The sequence below is a fragment of the Homarus americanus genome, unplaced genomic scaffold (assembly GCF_018991925.1).
Source record: "Homarus americanus isolate GMGI-L3 unplaced genomic scaffold, GMGI_Hamer_2.0 scaffold48824, whole genome shotgun sequence".
Classification (NCBI taxonomy): Eukaryota; Metazoa; Arthropoda; class Malacostraca; order Decapoda; family Nephropidae; genus Homarus; species Homarus americanus.
Genome location: NW_024716643.1, coordinates 1 through 16,208, shown reverse-complemented (window position 1 = coordinate 16,208; position 16,208 = coordinate 1). Strand labels below are relative to the sequence as shown.

The 16,208-nt window shown below is 40.3% G+C and overlaps 1 protein-coding gene across 1 annotated transcript in view; it reads right to left on the bottom strand.

The window, feature by feature from the left end:
- The window catches only part of LOC121858187 (cytochrome P450 2L1-like), a gene marked incomplete at its 5' end in the record, with an annotated part of 29,124 nt that extends 14,757 nt beyond the window's left edge, over positions 1-14,367 (bottom strand). Inside the window, 2 exons of the mRNA XM_042354402.1 lie at positions 13,813-13,912; positions 14,256-14,367. Of these exons, the coding sequence (XP_042210336.1) occupies positions 13,813-13,912; positions 14,256-14,367 (212 nt within the window). The remainder of the gene's footprint in view (positions 1-13,812; positions 13,913-14,255) is intronic.
- Between the last annotated feature and the right edge of the window lie 1,841 nt (positions 14,368-16,208).

Genomic DNA, 16,208 nt, shown 5'->3' with positions numbered 1-16,208 from the left:
AGAATTATTCCAATAACCGATACTAAGTTATTGTTGACTTATTGCCATACGGCTAGTTAGTGATACCCCTGTTTAGCGACGGGTGGTGGCGGTCAGGAAGGCGTCTTGTCAGCATTCTTAACCTGTGTCCGCCGCTTGCAGTGTTGCAGACATACCCAAAAACTTTCAGGGTTTACTAACAAAATACCTTTCACAAGTGTCTGGACGACTTTTGTGGCTTCGTGATCATTAATGCAGTACTTCCGGTGCCCCAGAGAGTCCCTCATATATACAGGGATTCAGAATGTTTGGGCACACAGAAGCGGCGACATCGTATCAGCGAGCAGAGGACCTGATTCTTCATCGTCAGCACTTGGACATACTGTGCAGGTACTCCCCTGTCATGAAGTGGATTCACCCGGCGTTCGTCATTGCAGAGCGTTGCTAGGCTACGACACTCAAGAGAAGCGCACACTGACCGACCTTGAGAGGGTGGCAACACTCATCCACACCACACCCGCCTACAGCTGTCCCAGTGGGAGAAACTGACGTACCCACCCACCCACCACCTGCGACCAGCTGGACGGATCCCATTTTATACGCAGACGCCCAACCCCTGTATTAGGTATTTAAAGATTCACATACTTTATACACACATATATATAATCAACGGCATGCCTTCACATTGATAGGACATAGGGTAGGCTATGTCATTGTTCTAAGTGTCTTACTTATGTTAATGTATACTGACATAATATAATTTCCAGTATTTATTTCTTACCTGTTCAGTTATTGATACTTTAATTATTTTAACTATAATTTTTATCAATTTCCTGTAAATGGATAGACAAGGTTATTTCTTTGGTTCGTATCTAAATAATTGTTCAAACCTTAGACATGGAAAATGTGGACATTTTCTTTTGATCCCAGGGAGGATAATAATGTTTATAATTTTCAAACTACATATTTTATTGATGTCACAGACACATCTTTTCAAAATAAAAATATGATAGTTCTACAGTAAAATATCACAAACTGTAAATTTTCAGCCATGCCGTGTAGAACCCTTCACAACTCAGTACCATTGCTCTCTGCAAACATGAATGTTTCGTAGAAAGAGTCTTATGCACCACACACTCATTCATCTAGCGTGACAGTAGCAAAAGTTGTACATTGCAAAGAAGGTGCGTTCTCAAACATGAAGTAGGCGAAGATTATTTCTGCCATATTATTCCCTGATTTGCTTACTCAAGTTAACGATTCCACTATTGTGTTGATATTGGCACTAATGTTTGTGTTTTACGTCGGAATCATCCAATTTTGCCATTGTACATGGATACTAGCCCGTAAGACACTTAAGTCTAGGACCCCAGTAGTTGATGAACCTATGGTTCCATAGTCCCTAGCTTAGTGTTTACACATATGTTTGAAACATGGTTAGGCTTATGTATAGGATGTTTATCTGCGAGTTTAGTGTAGTCCTTGCGGATCTCGGAGGGTAGGTGACCGAGCGATGTAATGGCCCCTGTTTCATAAACAAAAGACTTATATAAATGGGTTAATTACATTTGATTTATATACTGATTCTTCCCCTGTAACTTTCCACTAGCTATGAGGTGACATGTTCAGTGCACGTGATAGGGTGTGCCCACAGGAAGCCGCGTCATATTATGCTGATTTAAGGCATTTAGTAGCTGGCTCCCTGGCCACCCAAAGCGGGCAGTAGTTTGATATCCTTGACTAGAGGAAGAGGTTATTTCAGAGCCATCGTGGATGGTTCCATCTTCCCTTGAGGGAGGACCACGTGCCTATTCCTTTCTCCTTCGATGGGTCACTACTCATAGAAGTCTCACTGATAATCTCACATCGAAAGGATGTGATTAAACGGTCTATTTACATAACCGCCGTCCTCTCCCTTCACACTCATAAATAGTGGAAGTTATGGTTGATTTACACTCAGGTATTATATAAACAATAGTTTTTCAACAAAAGAAGAAGCAGACAATTGGGTTTCGCTACTCTTACCCAATACAATATATGTTTAGTCCCATATACATTACGACTAGAACTTCCTCATGGAAAACATGTGTCGGATCCACTTTCAAGTGGGTACCAAACTGCTTTGCTATGCAGATGACTTAGCACTGATAGTAAAAGGCAGAAACCACATCAGCAAAGTCTAAAGAGCACTAGACCTCATCAGTAAAGAATGTATGAGTCTCGGGCTCAAGATATCAATCCCCAAATCGAAAGCCATGAGGATTGGACACAATGAGCCGGTGACACAACTGCAAATACAAGGTATTGCCCTACAATGGGTCAATGTATACAATTACCTGGGCATCTTGACTGACAAAGGCCTCAAATTTGACAATGAGATAAACTATCTAAGAGACTGAATGAGCAAGAGTCAACATGATGAGAGCCATGACAGGACCCAAGGTGGGTGCGGGACTTGTAGTCCTAAGATCGCTATATATTTACGCCATTCGATTATTAACAGACTATGCCACACTGTCTGAGTGGCAGTTCGAGAAATTGGAGGTTGCCCAGAATAACGCTATGAGAGTTATTGTCAAGGCACCTATGTGGACAAAAATTTAAAACTTACACATGGAGACAGGTATAACATCTCTCCAAACCAGGACGGAATGATTAACAGCGTGCGTTGCAACAAAACTGATTGACCAGGGCGCAGGAAAGTGACATCAAGAATGGACTCTTACCAGCACTGAACCTTAACAGAGATGTCTTTAACAAGAAAACATGGCTATTGTGCGCAGCTGACGCTGTAAATCGACCGGAATTGATAGACACAATCCTCAGTAAAGGACCTGATATAATGAGTCCAAATAACAGCACCCCAGCACCGTGGGAGTCCCAGCCAGCAGTCTTCAACATTCTACAAACTGGGACAAGAAAGGCTGACTGTAACATACATGAGCTCCGACAGGTAGCAGAGAGAAACATGAAGGCTCTAACACAACGCAATAGTACGGTGTATTACACAGACGGTTCCATAGAGCCCACCAGTACGAAGGCAGGAGCAGCCTTCACCATTGAAGGAGGTAACACGTCTCTTTGGAGAACCTCAGATGGATGCTCTACTTTGCAAGTTGAGCTAGCTGCCATATTTAGAGCCCAAAGACACGCTTCCATAAACAGTCAACAAGGTGTTTTAATACACACTGACTCACGATGTGCTATTGAAGCACTACAATGCAGAGACCCGAGAGACAACATTCATCTCATAACATCCGTTGTTGGCCTACTGCAAGGGTTAAAACTAAAAGATCGGCAAGTTATCATAAACTGGGTGCCCAGTCATATCGTTAGAATAGGGAATGAACGAGCTGATGCTGTTGCCAAGGCTGCGTTAGGAGCAGACCACAATAACACGAACTGTCCAGTGGAAAATAGACAAACATAGAAAATTAACACCAGTATCACGATCGGCCAGGTGGTACTATCTGGTCACGAATTATGAGAGACCACCACTCATGAAGGATATGACAAGAAAGGAAGAAGCCATCTTCTACCGACTGAGACTGGGATACCCATGCATATGGGAAATCATTGTACAAGTACCAGCAGAGCAGCGCCTGTGCAAGACCTGCGATAGCGGACCAGAAAACTCACTGCAGCACTACCTCATAGAGTGTCTTGGAACACAATTAGCTAGGAGAAACATACTGTACAACCCACTATCACAGTAGAGAAGGTTGCCAAAATGCTAACCACCAACCACTCTAAAGAAACCCTACAGTTTCGTACCGAGAATCCACCCCCACGCTAGTGGTGGAGATGTACAGTTAACTAAAATGATGCTTGTGTTTTATCCTAGCAATGGGTGGACCAGCATTTTAGCTTAAGGTCCGCGTAAGTAATATTCCTACAAATCCTAAAAAAAAAATACTGCCTGGGAAGTCAGTCACTAGACACTCGCCATCCAGCCTTCGCCGTGATAGGACCTCTCCCCAGACCCTTCACCGCAAAAGCCAACCAGCCAGCCAGCTTTTGTCTCTAACTGCTGACTCACTAACCGTCACCTGACGAATCGAATCGAAAATGCTAGTGACAGGGGGGAAGGAGGTTCAGGGGAAGAATAAAGGGAGGATTGAAGTGAATTTTAGGAGGAGAGAACAGATGCAGTGGCTAAGCACCGCTTGCGTGAGGGATTGTAAGATGGAGGCAGCAGCAACTCGCCTGGACGCGGCAGGGAGGCGACAAGACAAAGCCAGGCTAGCGTCAGGTCAAGCGTCAGGTGCGTGTTGGGTTGGGCAATGGATGTTCAGTGCTTGGTCGGCTTGATTGTGTTTTGGTTTCTTGTGTGGAGGAGATGTCTTGGTCTTCTTAGCTTGATGTCGATTTTCTTCTCACTCTCCTCCTCTTCTTGCTCTCTTGAAGTGTCCATTCGTTTGTGTTTGGGTCTTGTTGTTCGTCTTCCTCGTGTATTAAGTCCTCATAGGTGTGGAAGAAGTCAGAGGCGGTGAGGTTGACCACGTGGGCTTCAGCTCCAACGCATTTTCTGTGTCTCCCCACTGATCAGGGGTGTCTCCTGATCAAAAGCGGATAGATTGGGTGCTCTGTAACGGCTACCGACAACGGACCTGGACCGCGATCCCACTGATGTTACCTACACCAGTGGCTATTCTTTCTCTGTACTTCCTTCTTTTTCGCTCTGGCCTGGGAACCTGCACCCTAAAGGTGTATTCGTCCTTGTGTCCCCCCCTGTAACTGTTCACCTCCCCACAGGAGTTTGTGAACACTAAAGGGGGCAGGAGCAGTGCCCATCCCTCTTCCGAGCCTTCTTGGGTAACCGTGACCGTTCGGGTCCCCTTAGGGAAGGGGTTGCAATCCTTATTCCCCGTCTTATTAGGTACACTAGCTCACGTCTATAAGTGATCATTCATTAACACTGGGAAAGTAGCCTCCCCTGTCGGGGCTTCCGGGAGAGAGTTGCGTGAACCCCTCTACGATCACTCGACCAACAAGTAGCGGTGGGGGCTGTTGTAATTCCCGTGAAAGCTCCTCTCCTGGAATAGGTAAGTCTCCAGCCTCACTCCACGCAACGGTGGCCTGTCCACCACGTACTCTCTGAAATGAGGGCACGCCAGGTACCGATACGCTACCATCGCTCCCATGAAGGGGGAGTGTGTGATGAAAGAAAGCAAAACTAGCAAGACTCTTCACTGCAACCCAACTCATCAAAATATCTAACCTCATCACTACCAAGGACTCCTTCATCGCCCTGTACCTGACTGAGAATAATGTAGATTTACTCCTATCGAGCGAGAGCACAAGAAAACTGAAGTCTGCAAAATTTGAAGTTGCATTCGCTCCACAACTCCGAGAAAGGAAGTCAATTGTAGTCAAACGACTAGATAAAGCGATCACCGAGGAAGCAAGTGAACATAAATTGGTATTTGACATAGAACATAGAAACCAATGGGCCAAGGAGGAGGAATTGGTCAAGCTGCCCAGACTGCCATTGATGCTCAAGATAAGATTCACAGAAATAGCCATGGCCCAAAGAGCAATCCAAGAGGGACTTTGTCTCTCCTACTACCATGTCAGTAGCAGCCAGGTGGAGCAGGAGGAATTCTTCCCCCTCCCAACAAGCTGGAACTGTTACAAATACTCACACACGGCTACAGACTGCCCTAACAAGGACACCAACCACTGCTCAGAATGCGGGAACAAGGGGCACACCTTTAGGGATTATAAATACAAAGATGCCCCCAAATGCCTAAACTGTGAAGGAGATCACAGAACATTGGAAACTCGCTGCCCCAAAAGAAGGAGAAGGACAATGGGAAGACAGCAAAACAGCACATATTCAGCTGTGACAAAATTAACCAGAGAAACGACAAAGGTCCTCGAAAAAGTCGCCACACCACCCCCCGCAAAGCAACCTATTTTGCTTCAATTTACGAATAATCATTCCAAAAAACTAATGACCTCCATATTCCACGCCCACATCATGAATATAGCCAGACCTGGAACTTTTGCCACGGCAGCAAGTGACATGTTCGCTGCCAACAACCTGCCAGACATGGAATTCCCAAACAACATGCCTTCTACCGAAATTTTCAACATAATATACAAAACAGAGAGCACTGTAAATCAAGAACCATGGACTCAATAACAGACTATCTCAAACAAACAACCCGAGCCAGCAAGCGAGGAGGAAACGATGGATGACGAAAACGAAGATGAAACCACCACAATAACAGAACAAGCCGCCAGGTTCAGCACCCCAAAAAAGAATCAAGCAGGAACTATGGCACCACCACCTTCACCCAGAAAGACCACGGAGAACAAAGACCAAGGCAAGATAAAATACACATACTCAGACAAAAACCTAGATGACACACATATTAAAACACTAATTAAGAAAGGAAGAATCATCACAAGACACAAGAGAATAGAGAGTTGATCAGTCAACATATAAAAAGATCCACCTGGGCCTACTGACGGACAGGAGAGGGTCAGGGCAACAGCTACAGTGTATACTTATTCCTGTGGGTGTCTGTACATGGAAAAAGAGAAGAGATAAAAAGATAATAACAGGAATGCATGGAGAAGATGACTATAATAGACACAGGGTGAATGTAGACAGTGAAACAGACAGGAGGTTGACAAAAATAGACAGATTCATACATGCACAAATAGACAATATGGCAACTAACATGACGGACAGACTGCTGACTGACTGGTTCACATTAGACAAACAGGCAGACACACGCCAACAACGGATAAGACAGACAGATTTGACGACACAAAGAGTACAGACGGGCTTACATTCAAACACCACAAAGACGAACAGACAGTTGGGATGGCAATAGACAGAACGGATAGACTTGAGACAGATTAGAAGGCATTTATAAACAAGAATAACACCAAATTGACCATAGCTGCGTCAGTGAGGGTAGGAAGTCTTACATCCACCAGCGAAAATAATAAGATGCATTGAAAACTAACACCCTCGCGCGGAAAGAACATCGATGGTCGGTCAGTCATGTGAGATGGGCCTAAAACTGACTAACGTAGATGATGACTATGATGACTTAACACAGGTGATGACTTAAGCAGATGGTGACTCATCTAACCAAAATCAAGGTCACTTCTCTTCATAATATAATTTCTCTGGGAATGATCATCAGTGATTCATAATAATTTTTTTTTTATGATTATAACCTCTCCTTATGGCAAATATTTCTTTAACTAATTATTCTAACCTTTATTCTATTCCTTCTTATAGTATATTAGATACTGTAAGTATCACGACCACGACCATGATTATAACAACCACGACCATGATTATAACAACCACGACCATGATTATAAAAACCACGATCATGATTATAACAACCACGACCATGATTATAACAACCACGACTATGATCATAACCACGACCATGATTATAGCAACCACGACTATGATTATAACAACCACGACCATGAATATAACAACCACGACCATGATTATAACAACCACGACCCATGATTATAACAACCACGACTATGATTATAACAACCACGACCATGAATATAACAACACGACCATGATTATAACAACCACGACCATGATTATAACAACCACGACTATGATTATAACAACCACGACCATGAATATAACAACCACGACCATGATTATAACAACCGACCCATGATTATAACAACCACGTCTATGATTATAACAACCACGGCCATGATTATAACGACCACAAATATGATTACAACAATCTTGACTATGATTACAACAACCACGACCATGATTATAACAACCGCGACTATGATTATAACAACCACGACCATGATTATAACAACCACGACTATGATTATAACATGCACGACCATAAATATAACAAGCACGACCATGAATATAACATCCACGACTATGATCATAACCACGACTATGATTATAACAACCACGACCATGATTATAACAACCACGACCATTATTATAACAACCACGAACATGATTATTACACCCACAAATATGATTATAACAACCACGACCATGATTATAACACTCACGACCATGATTATAACAACCACGACTATGATCATAACCGCGACCATGATTATAAAAACCACGACCATGATTATAACAACCACGATCATGATTATAAAAACCACGACCATGATTGTAACAACCACGACCACCTGGAAAACGATGTCGACTGTACGAGGTCAGCCTAACGGCAGTTGCGCGCTAGCCAAGCACGAGCGTTTGAACTTTCAAGCCTAGATAAACTGTACCACCGGATTCTCCACCGGGCACGAAGGGCCCACGATCACTTGCCTAATATACTATAGGACTAGGCGTCTGTCTGCCTCTCTGTTTTGGGCAGCCGAAATGGCACAATCGTTTTTCATCAAACTTGGTGGAAAAATCGCAAAAAAATCGTGGAGTGGAACAATCTTAGTTCCATGTCGATGGTTTCTTTAGGAAGGCATTAATTAACAATTTTATTTACCATGGAAAACGATGCAAGTCTACAGACTTGGCGCACCCTAATTAACCATGCAAGTCTACGGACTTGGCGCACCCTCAATCGCTGTACGCTGTCAGCCGGACCGCGAACCTGGCATGAAGGGCCCACTGTCATACAATACAATACAATGTAATACAATACAATACAAAGCAAAAAAAAGAGTACAGTACAGTACAATACAGTACAATACCATACAATACCATACAATACAATACACAACAAACTATAAATATTTGTAAGAATAAAACATAATTATATCGACATGTAAGACTCACAACTTGATAAGATATCCATAAGACTTTAGCTATTAAATGTTTTGTTATTAATCCAGTGTGAAATGTATCGGTATTGGTGGTACAATCCTAATGGTCTCTAATCCTGTTGATTAGGTGAGGTTTATCTGGGTTAATTGAGACTGAAGATTAGGTGTGGGGTTTATTCTACCTGTGTTAGTCTCAGGTACGACCCTTATTGTAACAATCACGACCATGATTATAACAACCAGGACCATGGTTTTAACAACCACGACCATGATTATAATAACTACGTCTTTGATTATAACAACCACGAACAATTATTATAACAACCACGACCATGATTATAACAACCAAGACCATGATTATAACAACCACGACCCGTGATTATAACAACCACGACCATGATTATAACAACCACGACCATGAATATAACAACCACGACCATGATTATAACAACCACGACCATGATTATAACAACCACGATCATGATTATGACAACCACGACCATGATTATATCAACCACGACCATGATTATAACAACCACGACTATGATTATAACAACCAGGACCATGATTATAACAACCACAACCATGATTATAATAACCACGACCATGATTATAACAACCAAGACTATGATTACAACAACCACGACCATGATTATAACAACCACGACCATGATTATAACAACCACGACTATGATTATAACAACCAGGACCATGATTATAACAACCACAACCATGATTATAACAACAACGACCATGATTACAACAACCACGACCATGATTATAACAATCACGACCATGATTATAACAACCAGGACCATGATTTTAACAACCACGACCATGATTATAATAACTACGTCATTGATTATAACAACCACGAACAATTATTGTAACAACCACGACCATGATTATAACAACCAAGACCATGATTATAACAACCACGACCCGTGATTATAACAACCACGACCATGATTATAACAACCACGACCATGATTATAACAACCACGATCATGATTATAACAATCACGACCATGATTATACCAACCACGACCATGATTATAACAACCAGGGCCATGACTATAACAACCACAACCATGATTATACCAACCTCGGTAAACTGTACAACCGGACTCGCCACCGGGCACGAAGGGCCCACGATCACGTGTTATATACTGTAATAGCCATGAAAATAAATCCTTTGTATTTACATACAAACGTCAAAGCGCCTTTTAAGAACTTTCGTGGTCTGCTACAATGTGGAAGAACTGAAAGAGGTATAACCTATTTGTTTTCCACTTATTCCCGCCAGAATACGGCAGGTTGAAGGTCGCCGCCAGTGACAAAGCGGTGCACTATACCAAAGATTCTGACACTATATAAGGGAAGCACAATCCAATGGGCGAACGCGATCATCGCAGATCCGTAGATAGAGCTTGGTCAACCGGACGCCAGGTTAATACTCAGTGGGTAGGAAGTCTTCTTGAGTTGTCTCTCACATAGTTTATAAATATTATTATTCAACTGTAAACGTGTACAACAATTATACTAAATAAACATCATTTTCATCACCATCTTCTTCATCATCATCATCATCATCATCATCATCATCTACAGAATGTGGGCAAACTTTCTCATCAGCTGAGTAACAACAGGGCGACCACATGTCACCGATTGACCTAGTTGACCGAACTCTACGGCTCTGGTTCATCACCCAAAGTAACGCCGCTAAGCAGCTGGGAGTACACAAAATATTTAATTACCAGATATGGAATAAAGGGTGGAAGACGACGAATTCGGCTAAATCAAGATTTTCTATCGTACACCTGATGTTGTTTTTTTCAATGTTGACTGTTGACTGTTCATTATGATAGTTTTTATGAGCTCTTTCTTTATTTAATGCATTTAGTACTGATAACGTTCCACTTTTCAGAATTGTTAGATAGCATCAGAGTATCATTAGAATACATAAGATCAGCAGGGTACCGTTGTATTCTCGAAAATGTAAGCTGGAATTTTGAAGTTTTGGATAATTATTCATTTAGGACCACCCATGACTTTTCCGAAGAAATTATGCTTTCCCTGTATAATTAGATGTGTTTTGAATGGATTTCAAACTCATTTCTTGGGCGAATTTATGAAATCCTTACCAACCCAACCCAACCCAAATTGTAAGGTAAAAACAGGCAATGCAAGAACCAATTCAAGCTTAACGAAACCTGAACTACACTAACCTAACCTAACTTTACCTAAGCAAACCTTACCTTTGTCTTAGCAATTTTGTGGCGTTTCATGAAAAACCAAATGGCAAAAAATTTATAGAATACATCAACAGAACTTTTATATTGATTTCTATATAAGGATGTAGAAAATAAGAAACACATTATAGCACTTTTGTCTCAAAATTTATATTTTCCAGTCACAGGTATCCCTGGCTACACGAACGAATATTCGCTTATACAAATATTCTTTTCTTACACCTCTTTCTCCCTATACAAGAGCCATGGTCCATTAAGGTAATCTACCAAATTTATATTTTCATTAATTTCTTAATGTGCTAGGTGCTAAATTATAGTAATTAGGTCTCAAGTTATTTACAGTAGTTACAGTAGCTAAGTAGGTATTTTATTGTTTATGAACTGATTTAATTGTTTAGGTATACAGTGGAGGTTATCTTGTACTTAATTACTAAATTATTGTAGTTAGTACTAATAGCCATTAGGTGTGTTTTTGTTTTGTAAATGTCTAGATCCGCCACTGGAAATTGCTTAGCCTCAACAAAGGACCCTATATGCATCTCGAACTGCATACCTGCATACCTGTATACCTCACAATTTTACTAGAAAATGCAGGCATTCCTCTCTATACGAATGGGCTAGATTTCTTGAATATTATTTGTGACTATACGTATATCAAATAAAATAACAAAGAGAAAGATAGTATTTGGTTCCCCAATGACATGAAAACCTCAATATTACACCTAGACAAAATGTAATAGGTTTACAAGCAACAAAAAACCTACCTAACTATTGTAAATTAGTACCTACCTATTGTAGTTTAGTAACTAAGTAAAAGAAAACCCATCAATGTATACCAAAAAGAACAAAATAATTTCACAAACAACAAGAAGCTAGCTAACAACTGTAAATTAGTAATTAACTATTGTAATTTAATATTTTTTTTTACGGGGATTAGCCCACCCGGGCACAGGTCACTGACCCACATCATGGCCTGGGGGGCGAAAGTGTAATAATATTAATAATAATAATAACAATAATAATAATAATAATAATAATAATAATAATAATAATAATAATAATAATAATAATAATAATAATAATATTAATATTAATAATAATAATAATAATAATAATAATAATAATAATAATAATAATAATAATAATAATAATAATAATAATAATAATAATAATAATAATAATAATAATAATAATAATAATAATAATAATAATAATAAAGAACCATAAAGAAATAAAAATGAAAAAAAAGATTAAAAGTGAGAAACAATATATGTATGTTGTGTTGTCAATAGTAAGTGAAACAATTGAGACCCTGTAATTGTGTGTAAATGATGCAGAAAGTCAGATCAACAATCTGAGACTTAGTCATAATTTTTGTGATGCCATGTGTAACAGGGTCTACCATAGACAACATTATGCTTCCAATATCTTCCCCGGCGTCAGTACCTCCCTGCTTAGTAGCTACCTAATACCTACTACTGTAATTTAGCACCTACCACATTAAGAAGTTAATGAAATATAAATCTAGTACATTGTAAAGTACAGTCTCACCCAAAAGTTCGTTAACTCTCCCAGCCAGCTATTGCTGCACTGCCTGCTTCAGATGTTTGAAACTGTCTCAGTACCAACCAAGACATGAAACTGACACAAATGAATCTAAAGGTTCGAAGTAACAGACTCAAGTTCATACATCTGAAGCAAGCGGTGCGGCAATCGCTGGCTGGAGATAACTGGCACTGAGGCAGATTATAATGAGTTTTGAATAATGAGAAAGTGGTGTAAGAATATAATATTTGTATAAGTGAATGTTTGCAGAGCGAATGTTTATGTAGTGAGGGAGACTTGTATTAGTATTATTAATATTATTACAACTTGGAATAATGTAGCCTGACTTCAAACTTTTTCACTGTTGGAGCCTAATCTTAAACCCTACAGTTTTATTTGTTTAGCAAAACATTGGTAGTTGTGTAAGATTAAAGCTGTACATTACTGTACTGAAAACAAAAAAACAAAAAAGTTGGTCATCAATAAACTTGCAAGCACAATATAAAATGTTGAAAAGTAGTGTCACTTTCTTAACTCAGCTACCAACTTGGAAATACCGTTATGTTCTCTATAATCTATATCACTACAAAAATGTTAATCTGTTAAAAAATACAATAAAGTGCACTGGTTAACTGGCTGCCATATTTTTTTTTCATTTTAAATAGTTGGGTGTTTTCGGTTTAATGTACCTTTTCCCCAAAAATAGAAATATGTTTTTAAATGTATAATTTCCTTTTGACCCCCTTCCCACATTTTTTTTGTTTAGATATTATTTTTTTAATTATATATTATTAGGTTAAGTTAGGTTGGGCTTGGCAACCTTGTATTATATTTATTGAACCAAGCAGACAAATCTACATTAAAAAACATAGTTTTATTTATATTTTTGGTGGACACGGCACATGAAATTGAAAAGACCTAACCTAACCTAACTTAATAAAAATTAAATTTATTTTTCAAGAATAATTTAAAAAAATTTACCGTATTGTATATATTTTGGGAATCAATGAAAATCTACATTCAAAATAATCAATTTGATACTGAAAAAATTATCCCTAGATATTTAAAGTTGCGAATCAATAATCTATTTACTATATGTAATTGTTTTTATGTAATTATCTGGTGGTATCGCACAATTTTATGTAAAGCGCATAAGGCATAAAGTGTTTTACTCCCCAGCCGCTTTTGGCTATGCCACCATTTCGGAGGTTAAACAATTTAACACTGGTGGCTATATTTATACTGCGTCAAAATATTTTACTATACTCACACATAGATGCCGCCGTACTTATTGTGTAAGTCGAACAGCTGATCGTGCATGCTCTTCCTTGTCAGCGGGATGTAACCAATCAGAGGAAGTCCCCAGCGTCCTGATAAAGAATTCACTTATAGAACTTTACAAATAATACAGATGCATATTGCTGGAAAATAAAGTTAAAAGATAAATTATGCGGAATCCTGAAACTTTTGAGAAAGTGTAGAATGAAGATAAATTATTATTACTAAATATTACACCAAACGTTACGAGAAGTTATTTATGATTTTAAGATTTGTCACCGCCATCTGTTTTATGACGCGTCCCTTCGAATTAAAGAGCGGAACAGACACGACACGACACTCGCTACTGATACGTTCACATGACAGGCCACACCACACAAAGCTGCAAAAACCTACAGGGGAGTATTCGTCTAGAAGCGCCCTCTGTCCCCACACCCCGCTTAGAGCGTGCTAGTGTGAAGGATAGAGGGTCAACACAGCCTGCCGAGTCACCTGGGGACCTCTGCAAAGTCTCCCCTAAGTGAGGGGTGCAGGAATTCAGGGACATCTGTTAGGGGAGATCTCCATAAATCTCCACTTAGGACTTAGTGAACATGCCCTCCGTAAAAATTTAAGTGGACCGCACCCGGCAGCAACCCTCAGACCTGGCCTCACTGATCTTCTAGCTGACCCTAATTTTTCAGATTAGATCCTTCATCGATGACAGCATAATAAAATTTTACTTCAGACTGATGAAGATGCAGATAGATTCCACTCCCCAGAAGTAAGTAAAAAACTCAAGATAATGGCTTCACGGTCCTCAGCTCGAATGAGTACCCTGCAAAATGCACCCTGATATGCCGGAAAATCATCCCTCCTATCATGGAAAACCCTAATCTCCTCGCTGAACTAATCTCACACAACAATAACCAAATAACATCGGCAACTCGGATGGGAACCCTACCCATGCTCAAAATCACCACAGCAACACAAACAGATGCCATTGCACTAAAATCACTTGGCATAAAAATTAGCAACATCATCCCCTCACGTGACTTAGAATTCCAACACTTCATCAAGGTTCACCAATGCTACAACTGTTACCAATTCAAACACAACACCAACCAGTGCAAAAACACACAAACATGCTCAAAGTGTGCCAACAAAGGCCACTCCTACCGAAAATGCACGGCCACGGAGACAAAATGCAGCAACTGTGAAGGCCCACACACTGCCATCAACACCGTCACCATGACACACCACATCAAGATGAAGTCGGCAATCGCAAACAAATCACTCGAAAATATACACAGATTCACAACCGCATCAATCAAAACTAAAACACATCTATTCAAAGCCCTCATACGCCCACTACTGACATACGCACCTAACACACTCCAGCTAGCAACACCAACAAACGCCAAGAAACTTCAAGTCATACAAACCAAAGCACTAAGATTCATCCATAACACACACTGGTCATCCTTCACCCCAAATGAACACCTACATGAACTCAGCTCCATCCCTCCACTCAACATCTACTGGAGACAACTAGGAGACAAACAAATAGAATCACTCCTCACTTCTTACCCTCAATGGCAGGAATACTTCGACAACATCATACTCCCACGCAGATTCAGAAACAGGAATCCCTCCATACTAAACAGACCAAACCCACCCTACCCACCTCCCCTATATTAGTAACAGCCAGATACAGCTACCTAATGCCCTTCCCTATACACAACACAACCACCCATTAACAAAAACCCAACAAACAACCACCCCCATATCAAAACCTTTACTCCCCGTAACCATACCCAACAACCTCAGCCGAAATCAAACCAAACACCCCTCCAAACACAACCAACCACTCCTCCCTTACCTAACCTAGCCTAACCTAACTCACCCAACTTCTGTTAAAAATAGCCCAACTCAATAACTCCTCCCTAAACAAAACTTATCACTCCACAAGTCAACTTTGCGACCCCAAAAGCCCAGCCAATTTAAAACCAACCAACCTCTATACACAACAAACCCCCAAACAAAACCTAACACACTGTACGCTCATGAAAAAAAACTTCTCCTCATCTCCGTTCTTAAATTGACAAAAAAGCTCAAATCTGTCTCCTGCTTTCACTAAAAAAAAATTCTCCTAACCATACGCTCATCCTTCATTGCTACGAATACTTTGACATTTCAAGCTCAAAGATTCAAAACTCTTCCTCCAACTCGCTCCGTTCCTCTTTGACATAGCTCAAAGACTTTACCTTCACCTTCCACCAAACAACTCTACAACTGACATACATTCCGTTTCCCCTTCCTTGTCCGTGCCTTCCCCCTACGCTTCTAGGCTTGTGCCGCCGCCTTGTTCTTCTTCCGCTTCACCGACACAGCCAGAGCACTGTTTTA